The sequence below is a fragment of the Chanos chanos genome, chromosome 6 (genome assembly GCF_902362185.1).
Source record: "Chanos chanos chromosome 6, fChaCha1.1, whole genome shotgun sequence".
NCBI lineage: Eukaryota > Metazoa > Chordata > Actinopteri > Gonorynchiformes > Chanidae > Chanos > Chanos chanos.
This window is the reverse complement of record NC_044500.1, coordinates 42,206,117-42,227,870: the sequence shown is the minus strand read 5'-3', so window position 1 is coordinate 42,227,870 and position 21,754 is coordinate 42,206,117. Positions and strand designations below refer to the sequence as shown.

The following is a 21,754-nucleotide window of genomic DNA, read 5'->3' as shown; positions in this document are numbered from 1 at the left end:
GAGGAGAAGTTTGAGTCTCTCCACCTAAAATGTTCTCATCACTTCTAAAACTTAAATTATACCTGCAGCCAACAAGGAAAAATCTAAACTTAGCAAAGGGAATAAAAGAACATTTGACAGAACAACTGCTGAGAGATATAAAACTCATTCCAAGGCTGTAATAGCTGTGCCTTCATGAGTCTGTTTCGTCAAAAATGCCAGCTAATATTTATGGTATAAAGCTGATAATTACGGCACTGCTGCCATTTGGAAACCACCTGTGACCAAGACCAAGGTACAAGAATGTATAATTAGGTGTAATGAGACCAAGACCTAGGTGCTCTGAGCGGAGGAATACAGAAATATGATGTCTATTGTTTGAAGGACGTCAAATGAAGCTTTTAGGCGAGAATGCCTGTTCCAAAGTGTTAAACATGCTGGTGGATTTGTTAAGGGAGAGCAAGTGACTGATTACTACACCGCACAATAGAATTACGGCCAAGGAAGGTCAAATTATTTTCAGTGACCAGACACTCCCTACGACACAAACATCGTTTTCTAAAGATATATTCATATTCCAAGAAGACATCAGCTTCACTCACTGCTACTAAAGTGGCTTTCATGACCATGAAGTTAAAACCATTTCCACAACCTCCCAAAGCACTAGGACCTCAACTTATTTTAATCTTTATAGTAACTGATAAGATTTCCTTAATCTCCGGGGGTATTTCTTCTTCTTTATGAATGGTTGAGAATACCACAAAAAAAAAAAAAGGTTCATAACTTGTGAAATGCCACTCTAAGGAGGACAGGAGCTGTTCTGAAGTCAGCAGGTACCCAGGCCTCTCTATGGCGAGCTAACAGATCGGCTGCATTGTACTGAAAGTCCGAAGAACCGTCTCGTAGATCAGCTGAAAGTGGAGCTGAGCCAGTCTGGTATGCCTGTTACTGGAAGCCTTGCCTACGAAAGAGCACAGCGGAGCGCTAGAGGACTGGAAAATTAGAAAGAAAGACTCGTGGAGGAATGGAGGAAGCGGCACCACCAGCGTGAGGAGTGTATGGCCGCAAGAGGCTGTCACCCATGTGATGAATGTCTAACGGTGTGCCAGTCAGCTATTGGTTAGGTGAGGCACCGTTCCATTTATGAACGTGGGGGTGGCCTCATGAGGCTGGAGATGGTCAAAATCCCCCCCCCCCCGCCCTTCCCCCCTGGCCGCCTCAATCTAGACAACATGGTTAATGTAAATTAATAGCCTAGCAAACTGAACCTGAACTGCTCTGGATCTCCGGTAGTCTACAGCTACAGTCCACAGGTTTTTGTGTACGCTGTCCTAAAATACTGCATGTCCGAAACAGTAGTTATAAAAAATATCATCTATGAGTGAGTGTGCGTCTGCACTTATGGATGTGTGAGAAATCTGGAACATATTAACATTCTCATAACGAGACCAGTAATGAAAGTTGTGAAATCCATATCTATGAAAAGAGAAGAACAAAGAAGAAAAAAAATGGGCACAATTTTCACCCAATATTCCAGCAATGTGGTATTCGTTTCAAAATCATTGTTGGTGAAGAACTCAAATCTTGATCCTGACAATAAGGCTACTGTTTAGAATTTTGATGATGCCAAATTGCATGTCATTATATCAAGTCATTGTATCTTATCAAGGCTCTTGAGAGAGCTGACTCTGTGTCACGCTGGCGGTGTGGTGCAGGACCCAAGTGCAGAACACAATGATGAAGGTGACAAAACGGAAGACTTTACTGAAAAAATGAAGATTAAAATACAAGTGCAAACTGATGATAAAACCAATAACAAAAAGGTGCAGCATAAAAGTGTGCGCAAAACACAAACAACGATAGACAATGGACAAGGCAAACACTAGGACTTAAATAGAGGGAGAACTAAACAGGGCAACACAGGATTGGTAGAAATTAACAAGGTTAATAATTAGACAAACGGGAACAGGTGGGGGGCGGAGACAGACAGAGAACAGGCGCACAAAGACATGTCAAACTAAAAGTCCAAAATGAGGTGCAGGCTGTGACACTCTGATAGTTCAGCTGAGCAGTTACTTTCAAATGACAGTGAAGCGCTAAGACTCATCTCAACCATTCGTCTTGTTAATTTAGCCTAAGGCTTGTTATTGGGCTTCAGCAACAGCATTGGGATGAACCAAAGCCTATACAATCTCCCATTTCAACAGTTCACCAGACGATCCATCAAATCTATGGGACAACTGCTCTCTCAGTGGCAAACCAAATACCCATGTCAAGATGTCATATAAACGCCAGTCAAGTCAACCCTAGAGTGCATATCACATAGAGTACCAGCACTACTCTCTCATTCTCATTTTCACTCCCATTCTGTCTCTCTCGCTCTCTCTCTCTCTCTCTCTCTCTCTCGCTCTCTCATTCTCTCTCTCTCTCTGACCATAAATAGTAACACAGAGAGAACGTTAAACATGTTCTCTGTTTTGACACAACAGTAACCACTTATTCATGTCAATACATGTATTTGAATTGAATTGATTTAAACTGATGGTGAGAGAGAGAGAGATAGAGAGAGAGAGAGAGAGAGAGAGAGAAAGAGAGAGAGAATCTTACCTTATATATGGGTATGTGATTTGGTGTGCATACTGTCTTAAAATGTGCCAAGTAAAGTGAGTGGGATTTTTCTGTTTGCCCCGGGGACCCTCTCGTGCCGTATTTCAGGATTGATATTGCTGTCCAAGAGCAGCCAAGAGGCTTTAAGATCTTTGCCAAGTGCTGTCTAACTCTCCAAAACTCCACTATGACCAGATATGCAAGAACAAAGCAGGGCTTTGATCTCAGCCATCTTCTTCAATACCACATGCGGGTAACTTAGCACAATGCTCTTCAATTATATTCAGATCTGCACATCAAATTATAGTGACTTCATAAACAGTTATACATTGTGCAAATCTCTATGCATAAACAGTTAATACATACACACACAGACACATACGCACACACACGGAGAGAGACAGAGACAGAGACAGAGAAACAGACAGACAGACAGTGTACACAGTGCGCATAAGTAAAAACAGTCATAACATCACCATACTCTTCTCCAGTGACAAAGGCTTATTCCCAAAACTTCCACTTCTTGGCAGTGCTCAAATATTTCAAGGGGGAACAAGAAGATTATGATTAACTAAAAATCTAATGTATTCCATTTGGCCTGAGAATATTGTTGCTCTCTTTAGACTTTATACAGCAGTACCCCATGACACTGAAAAATCTCCCTTCTTCTAAAGTTAATCTAAACATGGAGGGGTTATGTAAGCTACAATGGTATTTGAGGAGCACAAGCACAAAGCCAAGGACTTATTAATATTCCAAAAAAGAGAATAAGCACATTATTCAAACAAATCAGTAACGGAAATCATGCAAATGTATGCAAGGTTTGCATTTGCTCATTGAGCACTGAGATAAATAGACAAAAGTACAGCATTTCTCACATAAAGAGAGAGGAAGTGAAGGAACGAAGGAAAATGACGTATAGGTCTTCAGTACTCAATCTACATTTATATCCGTAGAAAGTGCAGAGCACAAAACATTCCCAGCTATCTATTCATCACACCATTCTCTTCCTTTCCATTGACTTTTCTGACAACTTTCCACGGCATTTTCGGAGGTAAACATCTGTTTGCGTGACCTTATGAGCGGGTCATGTTGAACTTAACCAAGATCAGACGGTTGCTGAGCAACAACCAGCAGTGACAATGTTGCTCCATTGAGTACACAATGTTCCTTTAGGAATGATGGACAGAAACGAAAGAGAGATGACACCCTACCTCCGTCTGAAATAGATGTTGTTTCTTCTTCGCCCAGTAACACATGTCCCAGTCTCTGCAGCAAACATAAAAAGGATACGGCCAGGAACCACGGGTTTTCGATTGACCAAAGCGAAGGACAGCTCCGTCTGAAGAAAAACCGCAGATGCTTTGATGATGTGTTGCCCAAAGCGAAATGTGGCCATTACTTAGGATCCCAGATCTAGAAGAAGGAAGACAAACCGAAACACTCCTGAGAGAAAGAAGAAACACATCTAAGAAATACGATATTTGCATAAATCTCTTCAGGTTTGAGTTTATTATTTGGAGGTGCACAAGAAACTTTTGATTAATCTGCGTATGATAACAGAGACAGAACTTATTCCACTCTTCAAGAAGTACTGAAATAGTTTCGAGACTGTCAAACCTAAAAGCAAAGAGCATGAAGACGTCTGGGCAAGTTATGCAAGATGCCATTAATCACTAATGACTTATTCTCTGATAATGCAGTAGGAAGGGTTCCAGCAGAATGTCTAAACCAACACACAAAAGTTTTTTGTTTTTTTTTTGCTTTTTAGATTTCTTTCTTTTTTGAGTCTCAATGGGAGATGTCAATGATAAAAGAATATCCGAGATGGCAACCTCCCAGACAAAGCAAAATCCATAAACTGCCAAAGGGATCCACAGTCTCCAGGAGTCCAATTCTCTGCCAGCTATAACAAACAGATATCGACTGAGGGCCAGCCTTCTTGTACCACATTTGGTAACCTCACCAGGAGATTTCTGTCTGAGATCAATGGGCTAAAAATGCACTGTGACCATCAGCCTGAGGAACAGAGAACAGTTAAATAAGTCCGTTTGGCATGGAAATATCCACAGACCTTGTTACTTTAAGCATGTGAGAAAAGAAGTCTAAAAAAGAAAATCACAAATAAATAAACAAATAAATAAACAAAGCTGTCTCTCCACCGGATTTAGGATGTTGTACCCAACTGAAACGAAGAAATTGGCGTATGACCATGACTGCTCCCTCTCAATTTAATTACCCCTAATGACTGAGCGAAGGCATTGTGTGTGTGTGTGTGTGTGTGTGTGTATAAGAGAGAGAGAGAGAGAGAGAGAGAGCATAAATTATAGTAATGGGTTTACCGTAGGTCTATGTGATTATACGGTCAAGGTGCTTGATCAGGGCTGTGTATATGTAGGTGTGAGAGCATCCAGGGCTGAAACCACGAGATAATGAGTCGACGTATTCTCCGTCACACTCCCATCACACCGCCCGCCTTCACCGTGTTCCAACACGCTTACTCTGGTAAGCGCTACAAGAGAGAGGATCCCTGACTGCATTTGGATGGAATCCCAGAAGACACATTCCAGGATACAAAAAAACAAAAAAAAAAACAGGAAATGTGTGTACACCAGCTGTCTCAGATGGTTTTCTTTCCAAATGGGATCCAGCAATTCCACAATTAAGAATTAAAATGGTGCAATTAGTGTGTGTGTGTGTGTGTGTGTGAGTGTGTGTGTGTGTGTGTGTGTGTATGTGTGTGTACGCGAGTGGTGGTCAGGCTTGTGCAGAGTAGAATTCGTTTTACATTTTCCCATCTACCTTGTATTATTCCTTTTATCCTAACAGCCATTGTCTAATAATCAAATGCGGTTTCATGATCTGCTTCACACAGTACATGGAAGTCATAGATGCTGTGTTGTGTGTCCAGCATTATGAGTCATTGGCAGAGGTTACATGTTTAATCCTTATCTTTCACCTTGGACACTCAGACTGTGGAGACTGCATGTAATCGCTGAAATCCAGGAGCTCGCTCTCGGTCTCCGATACGCCATTTACCGTCAGATAGTCTAATCCTCAAACAAATTCAAACACGCACGCACACTGACGGGGCACACACACGCATGCACCACGCTGGATACCTTCGCTACAGATTAGATTCAGAGGAAATCGTTTCCGGAAAATACGGCTCTCGTGAAGCTGACATTTCATTGTCACCAAAAGGCATCAGGTATTGATTACCTACAGCAGAGGACAATTTTATCACAGTATCATTTTTTTTTCTTTTTTATTGGAACATCATATTTGACGTATTTTCACCAGTCTCACTTGAAAAACTCTAAACCAAAAGAATTTATTACTACGTAATAGAAATGAAGAAATGTTTCCAATTCAGTCATAAAATTCTGCTGCTGTTTCCTTGAATGATCAGATTTAACCATGCAAATCTGAAATAAGACTATTGAATTTATTTTCAGTTTACAGGATATGAAGAAACATTATCAGCAGGCATTTAAAGGTATTAATGGCAATTCTAGAGTGTTTTGACTGGGGTGGGCCAAGTGGCGCACTGATTCATTCATAGGTGGTAGTCCTGCTGTCAGGAAGTACCAAGGCGGAGGACACAAGTGCAGGCAAACTGAGGCTTTAATAAGGCAAATAAACAAATGAAGCTTTACACAGACAGGTATAACAGGGGGCCAGAGGGGAGTGCACACAGGTAACGGAGTAGCTTGGAAACTAGACACTTTCTCAGAACACAGAACAGACGAACAGCTCAGTAGACACGGGAAGGTGTAGACTTCGCACTGACTGATCCGACGGAGGGGTTTAAATAGGGAGATGTGTAATGGGAAACTAAAGTGAGGGCAGGTGTGCGGGATGAGAGTGATCAGGCCGGTGACTGGTAGACCGGCGACGCTGAGCGTGGAATGGTTGAGACTGGCGAGGGAGGAGGCGAGGTTGTTACACCTGCCTTTGACCTGGTTGATGGCAAATCATAGACTAGGATTTTAGGTGCCAATAAAATCTCCAGTGTGGCCCGTGCCCCCTGAAGCCCCCTCTCTGGCCCCGCCCCTGATTAAAATACACGCAGCATGCTGTTCCCTTCCAAATACAATTTTCTCACAATTAGCACAGTATGCCAGTAAACAATATACAAACACCATGGTGCTGATTTTTCCCCATGCATGTGAAATGACCCTTTAAGCTGAAGGGTCAAGTCAATACCGGGGACGTTCCACCCTACACAGGGTCTGAAAATAAATATTGAATGGCAGACTGGATTCAGCTTTTCATAACTGGAAAGCCAAACATGTGTAAACCCAGAGGTACAATTAAATAAACATGGTTGAGACATCTCCCCGTTGCTTCAGGTACAAGGCTGTAAGACCATGCACATGTATGTGTAGGAAGTAAGTTTATGTATGTGTAGGAAGTATATTCACAGATTCCAGAGTCTGTGTGTGTGTATGTGTGTGTGTGTGTCTGACTGATTGTTGTTTCGGTAACTTAATGACCTTATTACCATAATTTTCCACTTTAAGCAAAAAGAGAGTGATCTGCCGGTTGCCGTACCCTGTGCTTCATAGTTTCACTCATCATAAGAAAGCCTCTGAATTCAAACAGTGATGTGAGGGGACCTGACTGAAACTTAACCAGTGTCTACTGCACGCTTGTCTTGAGTCAGACATAGGCCATCAGAGGAGAAGAGAGCGTGACATCAGGCCCTGGCAGACTGGAGCTCACGTACAAGGCACAGGGCAGTCACAATTACAACCCTCAGTGCTTTCAATTACATTGCCTAATCTCAGCTGGCTACTCACCAAATACAAAAAAAAAAAAAAAAGAAAAAAAAAGAAAAGAAAAAAGCTGCCCCTTTGAGATGGTCTGAGACTGGGTTCTCTCTCTCTCTCTCTCTCTCTCTCTCTCTCTCACTCTCTCGCTACCTGTAGGCACGAGGCTTCGTTCAAGGGCTTATGACGGCTGTTTACATAGGTACATATCACTCAGGCAGAGAGAGGCAGTCTGGAAGAGGTGCTTTTAATGTTGTTTTAGATATGGCTAGTACAACAAATGCTTTGTAGGCTGATGTTGACTCTGTGTCTTATGTATATTAGACATGAGAAACTCAAATAACAAAGAAAGAAATTTCATTCCAGCGTAAATCAGCACTCACTGCATTCCTGTTATATTTGCAGAAAAGAGGGAGTGAAGTTAAAGAAAAAAAAAAAAAAAAGAATGCTGGTTGAACATCAAGAAAATAATAGGCTAAAGCTAAATGCATAATGTGTTGACGCTTTTGCTTCTTAAGGTAGTAGAAAAAAAATTCAAACTGAGGGACTCAAGGGACTATGGTGTCCTCATAAGTTATTTAAAAAGGGAAAAAAAATGAAGAAAAAAAGAATTGATGTATCTAATGAGATTTGTTCCCATGAAATTCATGAGCTAATTAAAATATGCTATGGTTCCATTAGCATTGAAACATTTGGTGAAACATTGCATGTTGCATTTTAAAAAGACAGCACCTACGGAGGCACATGTTTGAATTTTGATGAATTTCTACACGTGTGATAATGAATAATAAAGGTATTTGTGTTGCAGGATCAACATTCGGTTTATTTGAAAATTAAACACATTAGAAATAAGACTGAATCCTCCACCTTTTCAACTGACATATTTACAAAGTATAGCATGTGAGGGTAAAATTTTTGAAATATAAAAATTTTACTCCTTACTCTCTCTCTCTCTCTCTCTCTCTCTCTCTGTGTGTGTGTTTGTGTGTGTATTGCCTATACCATTTAAGTTCACAGATATTACCAGGAATGCAGATGAATATACCAATATTATAAAAGCAATCTGCACAAATCTAACAAGTGGCAAGTGGAGCTAGGTGGTTCGGGGGGAAAATAGCAGTGTTTTTAATTAAAACACTTTTACAAAGTATATCACCGATTTTTATCATCAAGCATGACTGTGCCAAGCTTTCATACGGAAATCTTATTTAGATTCAATTTTCTGATCAGGGATGGCTAAACAGTAAAACTGTCAGGGCTTTTTAAAGTTATCACTGCCGCATCTAGTCCACAGCACAAAAAAAAAAAAAAAAAGAATCGTCATACAAAAAGAATATCAAAGGACACAGGTGCAAATGTGGCTAGTGCTTAGAGGCATGAAACTATGGGGAGGATCCAGTCCTGAAGGTACACTGTATGTGTAAAGCAAATACTTAGAGAAAGAAAAAAGTCTTACAACATGGTCAATATCTGTGCAAATGGCACCAGGCTTGTCGAAGACTTTTTTTTTTTTTTTTTTGCGCTGGTGACGCATGTTAAAAGTATCAAAATTTCCATTTCAATGGTGTCTTGGTGTATGGAGTTATGACTGAAGTGACAATGCCAGTCTATGGTGCAATTTTAATGATTTGTGGAGGTTCTATGGAAGTAGTGCATGCTGCTACAGTTAAATTTAGTAGGTAGCATCTGCATTCTAACACCAAACAGTAACATGAAAACTGACAGGAACAGTCACCTCTTGCTCATATTCACACCAAAGAAAATCAGCAAGGAAAAAAAAAAAATGGGGAAAAAAAAAAGAATTCAGAGAAGGGTGGTTTTGATCTTTTACTCACACATATATTCCTGCTGTGAGGTGAAAAAAAAAAAAAAAAGCCTTTTTACTCATGCTACTCAATCGTTCATCTATATTGAAAGCAATGGTTACTTCATTTCAAAAAGGAATTTAGTCAGTATAAACAGGGCCACCTCTCTTAAGTTTAAGGCGTGCAAAAGATCCAATTTGGATGTGTGTATAAATCATTATTATGATATTCTCTGTCAACATGCTACCTTCAGGAGGTAGGCATTAGCAGCAGAAATGAGATTAGTTGAACAAGTGTCGGAGGATAAAGGCCAACTAAAGGAGCTCAGAAAAGATTATGGCCGTGGCCAAACGGCTATTTCGCCGTCTCAGGGGGGCTCCTGGAGGTGTCCCCGACGGCCCATCGATTACTTTGTCACACTGACCTTTGCCATGATTGAGGATGCTGGGATATTATATACATTTCTGAGGGAGTGCTAAAGCTAGAAACCCCTCTAGGCGGCTCATGTTTGGAGGGAAAAAAAAAAACACCCTCTGTGCTTTCATTTAACCAGCGGACCATCTGTCATAGCCAACACATCCGTGACAACACCAATGCTACAACTCCTTCATCAAACAAATAAATTAACATGAGATCTTTTTTTTTTTTTTTTTTTCTGTTAACTCCAGTAACGACACTTGAGATGTAGCATATGTCCAGAACACATGGCATAATTGATTAAGGGAGATTTGATTCTTCATAATGGGAGAGGGGAATTGATTATTGTCTCCCTCCACATCTATGAAGTCTCTGAGGTCATAATTACACAAGTAAGAGGCAAAAGTATTAGAGGGAGTGCTCATTTTAGCATTTCATCCATATTCTCTCAGTTTCTAACAGTTTGGGGGGAAAAAAAACCCAACTTTCTTTAAGTGTGATGCAATTAGATAGAATACTTAGGCTGATTACTTCAATCAATGACCTACTTTTTTAGTTTGACGATGCATCATTTATTTTATAGCGCACTCTCTCTTATGTACAATGATGATCACGTTGAACGTAGACAAAAATGATATATTCAGTTCAGGTGTGCATCTTGACTTGAGACACTAAAGCCACCCAGTTCTACTTTTCTAACTCTTAGACTTTCAAATGTACTTTTTTCCTCAGCCATTTGACTTGCTTTGCTTTCATTTTGTTAGTGTCAATTCCAGGAAATGAACATTCATCAACAACCTACCCCTCACCTCCCCAGGAACTCTTCTAAAACACTGGAGTGATAAAGATCTAAAATCTCTCTGAGCAGTACCCATTGTATTATGAATATGTCCTCTCACAGATGAATACAGCGGAGAATGTTTAATAACCCTTGACTCGGGAATATGAAATGTCCTTCACGCACATGTTTGGCAGAGGAGTAATTCTATCATTGCCACAGTGGAGATTCAAATTACACAATTTTCACCGTTTTTGGCACAAAGACATCAAAGCAGATAGTGCTTTTACGGAAGTAAGTTTTACTGGTCCCCTTAATTAATGATTCAGAATCTTATTACATCCCTCCTGTTGTCCGTATCGCGAACACGGCATTGGTTAATTGATAACCGAATTTTACTTCTCTGATAAAACAGCTATGTTTCAACACCAAGAGACCCACCTCAGGTCTATAGATCAAAAGTGCTACAATAATCTGTTCGTTCCAATAAGTGTTATTATGTATAAGACATATTAGACATGTTCTAATAAGCCATGGTAAGGCAACAAGGGAAAGATTAATCATTCATTTATTTCAGTGCTGTGGAAACACATACTCCTTGCCAAAACCTTTATTTATTAAAAGGTATTCAGGGAAAGCCAACTTACTTACTAGTAACCAAATTCATTCTATGATAGATAGTTTTTTTTTTTTAGTTTTCTTCATTAAACTGTCTAACAACCTCGGTATAAGAGACTGAGTTCATAAAGCATGCAAAAGCAGAAAAAAGGAAGGCCTTAAGGGACAAAATCACACCACAGCAGCACACTCAAGTTGCCGAGATGTACTTACAAACAGCAGCTGAATTACAGAATAAAAACCACACTGATGGTATAAAGTCTCCAAAGTGGCAAAACTTTTTATAATTACAATTATAAACCATTTACTTAAGTTCCACAAAGAAAAGGCAGAATTTAAAAAAAAAAAAAAAAAAACAACTTTACTGGCTTCAAAAATTCTAATTGCTTACATTAAAGAGTTACTTTAAAGTATATTTTCAACGAAGCAGTACCATCTGAAACCAGGCCAGTGGGCTTTAGGTTTGAACCTGTCAACATATCAAGTCCAGAGGCTAAGCTACGGAAACAGTCTCTCTAAATACCAACATCTCTGACAACGCTGTCATCTTCCTAATAACAGAAGGTATTTTTCAGTTACATCACATCAGAAAAATTAGCAAAACAGATCACAATGCCAGGGTCGACTCATGGAGGCCAGTGCGTTCACTTTGTTTAATCTGCTTTAATAAAATTGAACTGAGTGAAAATTGCATTTGAGGGGGAAAAATAGTAAAGCTCACATCTGAATGGTCTACCCCAGCTTGGAACCAAGAAGTGGAGTGAAAAGGACCGTACCCATATCAAAGCCGCCAGAGTGTTTGGTCAGTCAGGGCAGACAAAGCTCAAGGAGAGAGATATTAATAGAGTAAATTGTACTTGAGTGATTACTGGAATGAAAAGAGTAGCGGGATATAAGATTGCCATGATTATAGGCACTGCTGAGTCTAACATGAATTTTATAGGGAAAAAAAAAGATCACATTGGTCCTATTATGCATTTAAACTAAATATCACTCAAAATTATTAAAGTGGAATTACATGGTTTTGGACATGAGTGTTTGGAAGTGAGAGAGAGAGAGAGAGAAAGAGAGAGAGAGAGAGAGAGAGAATGTCATAAAGAACTGGATAAGAGTATAGTTATTACACTTTGATTAAAAGATTCTTTAAAAAAAGAAGAGGCCAGTGTACAGTATATGTACTTGGAAAATAGCAGCTTGACCTCAGCAAAGACATATCCATTGGGAGTGTTGTAATCATATTCTGAGAAATCCGTTCCATGATGCAACTGAGCAGTCTCTTTGTGAGCAGAGTTACATTTTTTCCCCCTTTTTCTTGGAAGACCACACTGTAATTGATTGAATAACAGACATAGACACTAATGGTTCACATGGGTGCTGTACGGTGCTGCTTGGACAAGTTCACAAGATCTTAGTGCAGTTCTGAGTCCAGAGTGCAGTGGGGCAAATAATTCAGCCTGTGGGCTATTGTGTGCCAGGGCTGAACACAGACAAAAAAAAAAAGAGGAAAAAAGGCCCTAAACTGTCAATGCTCCAGAAGGCCAAAAGGCTAGATAGTAGACAGAATGAGACAACAAAGTGCTTGGACAAGAACCACCTGTGCGAACTAATACACCACACACCACACATTGTATTCCTCTCACAGCCCTTTTGTACACCAGTGTTTATGTGTGTGTGTGTGTGTGTGCGTGTGTGTGTGTGTGTGTGTATAATTGTTCTCACTGCCACATTGGTGCTACCTCTAAATGGACATCACACTATGGGACAAAGTAAATGGTGCCCCTGCTCCCATCAGCATGTGTGTTGAAGTGCATTAGGCGAGGAGGAGTCGTTGCTGTGTGATAAATGCCTGTTGTAATGGCAGAGGTGTAAAACAAAGACCTTGTTGTTCAGGTACGTGTGTCATGCTGTAAGCTCTGTAAGAATATCTAGAATTGCAGCTTTAAACAGATATCTGCTTTTCTCTTGATGCCATTCCTGTGGCAGTAATTCATTATTATCATTTAATTATAGCTGTTTCTTTCTTTACAATACAAAATATCCAGTTAATCTGTTTGATCGTGAAAACTGCACTATTGTCCAACAAGTGTTTATTCATTGAGTACGAGAAGGATATCCATTCAATGGCATTCAGTAAAAAAAAAGAGCATATTTCTAGTCTAAATTTGTCTTTCTATGATTTTGTGTGATAGTCCAGGTCGGTCAACAGGATCCTTGAGATACTAAAAGCTGAAGGCTAACTAAAGCACAGTATGCAACATATTATTTGAAATAATGTGACCAATGATATTAAAATAAAAAGGACAGTATGACACACTGGGTCAGATATCAAGGATGGCAGAAGGGTGAACCAGGACACCTGGCACTGTGGCCAATTAAGGCACTGGAATGTAAATGACCAGGGAGAAAAAAAAGAGGAAGAGCTTCATGTGTGAAAACTATGAACTCACGGTGCAACAGACTAACCAATTATAATGGAAACAAGCGTTGGCCCGAACCCTAGAAAAGACCTTGTGGACCACAAGGTCACAAAGCAGTGTGGTAATGACGGCTGTACTACTGTACCCAGTACAGAGTTAGACCAATGTCAGGGATAAGTTTACTCCTATATTTTCCCTTTTCTTTTCTTTTTTTTTTTTTTTTGTTATCCTGACTTAATAGGACAGGCTCTCACAGCACTAGGTTAGCAGAGAGATCATATCTTATCAGACCATACACATCTGACTATACAGACTATATGGACCGTACCTTACCATAGCATACATATCAGACTGCACAGACCATACCTCACCATACTATACATATCAGACTATATGGACCATACCTCACCATACTATACACATCTGACTACATGGACCATACCTCACCATACTATACACATCAGACTATATGGACCATACCTCACCATACTATACACATCGGACTACATGGACCATACCTCACCATACTATACACATCAGACTATATGGACCATACCTCAACATACTATACACATCAGACTATATGGACCATACCTCACCATACTATACATATCAGACTATATGGACCATACCTCACCATACTATACACATCAGACTATATGGACCATACCTCACCATACTATACACATCAGACTATATGGGCCATACCTCACCATACTATACACATCAGACTATATGGGCCATACCTCACCATACTATACACATCAGACTATATGGGCCATACCTCACCATACTATACATATCAGACTATATGGACCATACCTCACCATACTATACACATCAGACTATATGGACCATACCTCACCATATACACATCGGACTACATGGACCATACCTCACCATACTATACACATCGGACTACATGGACCATACCTCACCATACTATACACATCAGACTATATGGACCATACCTCACCATACTATACACATCAGACTATATGGACCATACCTCACCATACTATACACATCAGACTATATGGGCCATACCTCACCATACTATACACATCAGACTATATGGGCCATACCTCACCATACTATACATATCAGACTATATGGACCATACCTCACCATACTATACACATCAGACTATATGGACCATACCTCACCATATACACATCGGACTACATGGACCATACCTCACCATACTATACACATCGGACTATATGGACCATACCTTACCATACTACACACATCTCACTGTACAGACCATACCATACCATACTACACACATCACACTATATAGACCATATCTTACCATACTATACACATCACAGTATACAGACTGTAGCATACCATACTATACACATCAGACTATATAGACCATATCTTACCACACTATACACATCAGACTATATAGACAGACCACACCTTACTAGACCAGATGGATCAGAACACACCAAAGTGCTCTCCAGTCAACACCATAAAGTGCTGACCTACATTAAAAAAAAAGAAAGAAAGAAAGAAGACAGAAAGAAAGAAAGAAAGAAAGAAAGAAAGAAAGAAGGAGAAGGACGTCACAAGTACATTATTTGGATAATTCACACTGAGGACCACCATCAGAAAAGTAATGGGAATTAGCATTCGTGTGCTTTTAATCATCACATCCACCAATTAGGATCTTTCAGTCTTTGCTGACTGACTCCACAGAAGGCTGTAATCACTGAGTGCTGGGGAGCGGTTCCAGTCACGGAAAGCGGAGAATCAGCCTAATGCGTTGAAGGGAAAGTAGACTGCTCTACTGTCTGGCTGCATTACAGCTCTATCAGATATTCTGCATCTCACCCCCCCACCCCCCACCCCTCCCCAAACAAATTAATTAATCATTTTGGATCACACTCATCTAAAGCGGTCAAAACAACTGTTTCATTAAATAAAAGAGCTGTCATTCTAAAGTACTTGTGCATAGTAACTAAATTTCTTTAAAGACAAACAACAATGAGAGACTGAATGCAGACAGGGACATCTGAAATGTGTCTCTGTCAGCTAAAAGATATTAAGCCTTCCTATTGTGCTTTTGTAGATCTTTTGACTGATCAGAAGGGAAGCTGAAGTGGTCAGAATGACAGTCTCTCTCTGTTTTTTTTTTTTTTTACTTGATATTCCTTATTGAGTTGGTTATAATGAGTCATTAATGCAAGTTCATTATAGCTACAGTCAACTCAAAGCTTCTATTTGAAAACAGTGAAAGATACAATAGGCTGCGGAAATTTGTCAGATCAGTGTGCCAGATTCCATCCATCTATCTATCTATCTATCTATCTATCTATCTATCTATCTATCTATCTATCTATCTATCTATCTATCTATCTATCTATCTATCTATGTGTGTGTGTGTGTGTGTGTGTGTGTTAGGGTAAAGCTAGCTTACTGGGGTTTGCGACCTAACGGCACACTCATGGTGTGGGGCTCAAAGTCTGTATGGGGCACAAAATGCTGTTCCCCACTAAGTGAATAATATGTTTTTCTAAATTATACTGTTGTTATTGGTAAACCAAAAGCATCAAAACATTTCTTTAGTTAGGGTTGGGGTTAGGGATAGGTTAGTGTTTTTTGGTTATAGGCAACTGGGAGTCAATGGGAATTCCCTACTTAGATATGAATACAAACTGTGTTCGTGTGTGTGTGTGTGTGTGTGTGTGTGTGTGTGTAGTAGTAGTAGTAGTAGTAGTAGTAGTAGTAGTAGTAGTAGTACTAGAAGTAGTATCAACACCATATTTCATAAACAAAATCATTTTTGTATTGTATTATAATGGAAAGTAAAATTGTGAGTGAAAGTAATTTTGAGTGAATACTGAGAAAAAAAATCATTCAATTAACATGAGAGAGGGGTATAATTGCACCTCATTAAAGTCAGTGGGAATGGGTTTTTAAAACAAAGCATCAGGTTAAGAGAAGCGGTAGAGCAGCAGAAGTGAGTGCCTGTTTAATCTACAGAAATCCTGCTCTCACTCCATATGTGGACCCCCGTGAGTTACACTGCTTTGTTGCCATGGTAAAGAAATCAAAAGAGTCTTTTCTTTATAGCACATCTTCACTGAAGAGTAAGTTTCTACAGCAGAACAGCATTTCTCTGAAACTAGAGAATATCTCATACTGATGGACAGCGTTTCTGTTTGGCAAAGAAATACATGCATCATAGAAGACTAATGAGAGCCTACTGAGGGTGGTCCAATTATGAGATGCATCCCTAAAACATTATGATTGGGTTGGAGAATAAATGCAGGTTTTATTTTCAAACACAATTAGTTACATGCTGCGTCTAGCTGCCAAATGTGAATTTGATCCGTTGTCCTCTAAAATAATTACAATAATTCAAAGAGAAAATTCATTTGCATATTAGGACCTTGAGACTTCCATCTGAATTTGAAGGACACTCTTCCATCTGCTAGGGACAATTTGTTTCGAAAACTTAACCAAGAAAAGAATGTCTTCGCACTGTCACTCATTTATTACCTTATTTGATTAGAAACTTCACTAAATCACATTTCTCTTTTGATATGCAGATACCTACCAGCAATCACATTAAACATCTTCTGGCAGTATTTACAGCTTTGTATGTGTGTGCTGTGCTGGACACGATAGGCTCAAATTAAACATTGGCAGGTTTGATTTTGATAGTTGACATCACAATGACCTACAAAAGATATGACTAATTTGCATTTATATTCAATATTAACAAAATATTTTGATGGGAAAATATAAACATGTTTTAATAGGAGATTGGGTCTCTCTGAGGGAATAACAGTGGGGTGGAGTTTTAATGAAGCCCGTCTGCTTGATTAAACGGAGAAACATCTGTGTCTGCTTTAACACTGGATTTGTGTTTACATGGAGAAAAAAAAAAACAGGTAATTTCTATTAATGTTTCCTCAGAGAGTGTGAGTGAAAAGCTAATGGATATGTTAACAAAAACATGAAAAAACAGTATTATTTGTGTAATGGCCACAGGAGTCAAGTTTGATCTACAGAATCCAAAAATAGTACTGTCTTAACCATGAAGTGAAACATCTCAGAAGCCATCAGGTGACAGGAAGAATGACAGTACATTGTAGTCAACGCTACATGCGCATGTGCGCCTATGCACACGTACACCTATGCACTGCCGAAAAATACGATGACTTAACAATGACAAAGGGCTTCAGACAAAGCAACAACTGTTACTAATACACAGTTCTAAAGAATAAAACGCTGTCTGTATTTTCACCTCTTACACGAGCAATTATGATTATTTTCCCGTTTTAAATTAATACATGTACAAAGAACGTGTAAATGTACAGAGAAAAGATGATAAGTGTGAGAGTAAAGAAATGGTCCAATCGTTTCTGAAATGTAAATATAACTTTCTGCAGGGGTCTAGAGAAGACAATCTCACTGATCAGAATCAGTCAGCACAGTGGTATGAAAAATTGGAGGTTAAGAGGTACTTTCTTGCTGGATGGATATGGAAATGTTCTAATAAAAAAAAAAAAAAGAAAAGAAAAGAAAGGCATTTCTTAAGTTTCTCTGATGTCAGACGATATTTTCATAAAATGTGTTAAAAATAAAGTAGGGCCAGGGAGCTTTGTACAAATATGACAGAAATGTGAGCAAAAACAGAAAGTTCACCAAAGAGCAAGCTAACTGACAGTGATTTCTGTAAATAAAGATGATGGGTGTTTATCAAATCAAAAGACATCTGACCACTATAAGACAAATAATGTGTAAAGTACACAATGTGTAAAGTAACAAGATTTAAAAAAAACAACAAAAAAAACCCTTCAACATGAAAGCAATTCAAAAAAAAGACTTATCAATCTCGTGTAAAAGACGGAGAGATATCAGCGAGCGTACGCGTAAGAGTAATTTAAGTTCAGAAAAGCGAGCAGCTACTCTTAACAAAAAAACAAAAAAAAAATGAGAGGTGACTCCACAGTTTGGTGGGAAGAAAAAGGGGAGAGAGAGAGAGAGAGCGGAGATTAAGTGTCAAAGTGTCAGTAAATTGTGCATGGTCATCAGCTTTCCAGAGGTTCAGACACGGCCCACGTTCCCTAATGAGACAATGCCGCGGCTCCCGTGAGAGGCCCGCGAGCTGGACATGTGGGAAGAGAATAGATCCAGTTGTGCTTTCTGTCAGCTAAAAAAACTCACTTCAAAGTCCATCTCTACATCCACAGTCCTCTGACAAGCTGCTCAGGGAACTCTCGCGCTACAGCTACAACTGGAGGAATTAAGACCGCAGATCAATCCGACTAACGGCCGCTTGGAAGAATACTGATTATTTTCATTGGAAACAAAACCATCTCAAGGTTACTTCGATCTCGTTTTTTTTTTTTTTTTTTATTGTTTTTTTTTTTTAAGAGTACATTTTAAAATCGAATAACAGATACCTTTAAAGGTCAGCCTGAAATGATGGAAACTTTTTTGATGCGATGGTTGTAAAGCCTTAAAAAAAAAAAAAAAAAAAAAAGCAGTTTGAAGGGAGGAGGGGTAGGGAAGGCCAACAGACCGGATTTTGTATTCCCAGCAATACATCTTGCATTAGGTCATCTTGCAGACAAGGTCCTTTTGGGACTCATACATTTATAAGAGCTGAATGAATTGAGGGAGGTCTTGAGAAAGGGAGATAGCGGAACAGCTTCTATAAAGTTAGGGGCACCTGTTGCTGTTTGGCTTGTTTGTTTTTGATGTTCACCTTAACTGTTTTTAGATTGTTTATGACCCTTAGGATGTCTACATAACGCAAGACATTGCTAACAGCCTCGGTAAATGGTTTACTGCATGACATCATCATAAATTAGGCTTGTTATTACTTGGCATATCACGTTGGATTTAATATTTACCGACTCAGTGTTCTGACAAGAGTTATGGGGCCTTTTAAAATCTGGCAAACTTTGAGTCATGGATTTATGGCACAAATAAAAGCCCACAGTATTTGTGAGAGGAGAACACAAAACAGATTTTTTTGTGTGTGTGTGTGTGTGTGCATGGACTCACCTTGTCAATGTAAATTGTACCATCAGACATCAAGGATACACGACAGAAAGACACTCATGGGTGACCTGTGCCAGTGATTATGCAGAGAGTGATGGAAATCTACTTTCCATTAAAACGCATATAGTTTTAAGACTTGTTGTGAGTTACAGGCAGGCCAAGCTAGATATTGCATTGATACCTGTATTGTTCTCTACGGGACAAGGTTAGTTACATATTTTTTCTCTTAATGGGGCCATATTATTCCATAAAACTCAGAATGAAAGAGTGAAGCTTGGAGGCTATAGTAAATTCTTACCTATTGTACACTTCTGGGCTTTCTCTATAGTATATCTCTATGAATTCAAGCTATTCAGATTTCCTGACAATAGCAAGGGGGGAAATAAAGTTTTGCAATCTGAAACTGAAAGTAATGGAAAAATCTATTGAATCCAAAGTCCTATCAGACACTGAAGGTAATATAACAAACCATAAAAAAATATTTACTTATAGCATGCTGTGTATTTTGAGGACATTTGCTGTTGCATTTCTTTTCCATCCACAGTCCTCTATCAGGGGTATTGTTCTCAGATCCATTTGGAAGGGTAATCCTCCAGGGCTATCATCTTACATAAAATAAACAGGATGGCTACATCACCAAGAGCAAGATGTTCATCTGATTGCATGTGACGTCAGTTGAAGGACAACCAATGCAGAGGGTCAAGGCCAAGATCAATGTTGCCCACAGACAAGAGAGGGAGTGGGCTTGTCTTAGCCTCCATCTGCAACCTCCAACCAGGCTGTGTGGTGCTCTACAGAGATTTAGCCTCGGTCTGACCCATAAAAAAAACAAATGAATAACACGCCTCTTTTCAGTGTGGGCCGCATGAGGTAATGCTGTATTAAACGATTAAAAACCCCAGGCTCTGGCATCTACCACTTCTGTTTCTCTGTCGCTCTCTCTCTCTCTCTCTCTCTTTTTTTCCCCTCTACATTTTGGGTTGTGGGGCTGTCTCTTTTCAAGGCCCTTAACAATACCCCACGAGCGGCATGCTGGATAGCTGCCACAGCACATGAATTTGTGAGAGAAATAATCTCCTCCTGATTGTAACCAAGCAATCATACAGCCAGAGGAAACCAGAGCAGTACTGGGTTTGAAAGGGAGAGAGAGGACAATGTAAGCCAGATCCAGTGAGCCACAGCAATGGTCACTTAAACACACAACTCAAGCTATTGAAACATAACTGTATTGTCAGCGCATGGATTCTCTGTTACTTCATGTGAACTAATAAAGTCAACGAAACATGCACATAAGAATGACATATGCTTACATGATTACGTGAGAGTGGATGGATTTTTTTTTTTTCTTGCTGTGTTGCTTTAACCTGTCTTTGGGGGGGTTTGTCCATTCATTCGAGGCTACATAATGAGAAGAGGGTAAAAAGCCCACAGTGATGCACTTATTAACTTTCCCACTACATAAATCACAGCTAACCTTTTGGCTTTTGTGGTTCCAAATTTCTGCATTCTTTTTTTTTTTTTAAACTTTATTTCATATCTTTGGACACAGAAAAGCAAGGTAATCAGTAAATCCCCTTTCCTCTGAGGGTATGTGTTCAACTCTCAAAAGAGGTGTGCAGAAAATAGAAAAAACTCTAGTCAGCGCCAAAACTCATTCATAATCTTACATTCCTTGCTATTTTTGAAACACTCCTCTTCAATTAAAAAAAAACAGTTTTGTTGTAAATGTTTATCATTTTTATTCTGCTAAAATCTTGATAATAAAATCTGTCAGAACAACTGATGGGAAACATGTGACCTAATAATCCCAAAGTTGCAGCTGTTAACTATCACGCTATAAATCTTTTCTATGGCAAATCCGCTATATGTCTTAATTTCCTTTCTGTTTATTCTTCATGACAGAATCACTGCATCCTTATTAATCATAAATGGTGCAAATGTTAAACTTTAAGTCTCTGGTTATGTTGTTGAATGTCCAGACATTGGAAGCAGTGCAAACTGCTACAACATGCCCTTCACTAAACATGTTTGTTGTTTTTTTTTCTACTATGGCTTCACATACAGATTCCAGCAAAGGTTTTAAGACTCTTACACATACCATCATCATAATCTGACTTTTTTATGCAAGTTTGCTGTAAACTCTCAACATTTCGCATTCACACCATTACCACAGCAGTTTTTCTGGTCCTTTAACAGTATTTGAAAGTTTGACTTTTATGCCCATTATATTAGCATGCAAGTCTTTGCTCTATCACACTGAAGCAAGGCGAGCAGAGCAATGAGAATGAAAGATATCTGGTTTTCCCAGCACCCTGGGTATGTCTTCAC

The 21,754-nt window shown here is 39.3% G+C and overlaps 1 protein-coding gene across 1 annotated transcript in view; it reads right to left on the bottom strand.

Annotated features, from left to right (window-relative positions):
• The window catches only part of fhit (fragile histidine triad diadenosine triphosphatase), a 145,977-nt gene that overhangs the window by 95,265 nt on the left and 28,958 nt on the right, over positions 1 to 21,754 (bottom strand). The window contains exon 3 of the mRNA XM_030777829.1: positions 3,880 to 4,002. Within this exon, the coding sequence (XP_030633689.1) occupies positions 3,880 to 3,985 (106 nt within the window). The 5' untranslated portion in view covers positions 3,986 to 4,002. The remainder of the gene's footprint in view (positions 1 to 3,879; positions 4,003 to 21,754) is intronic.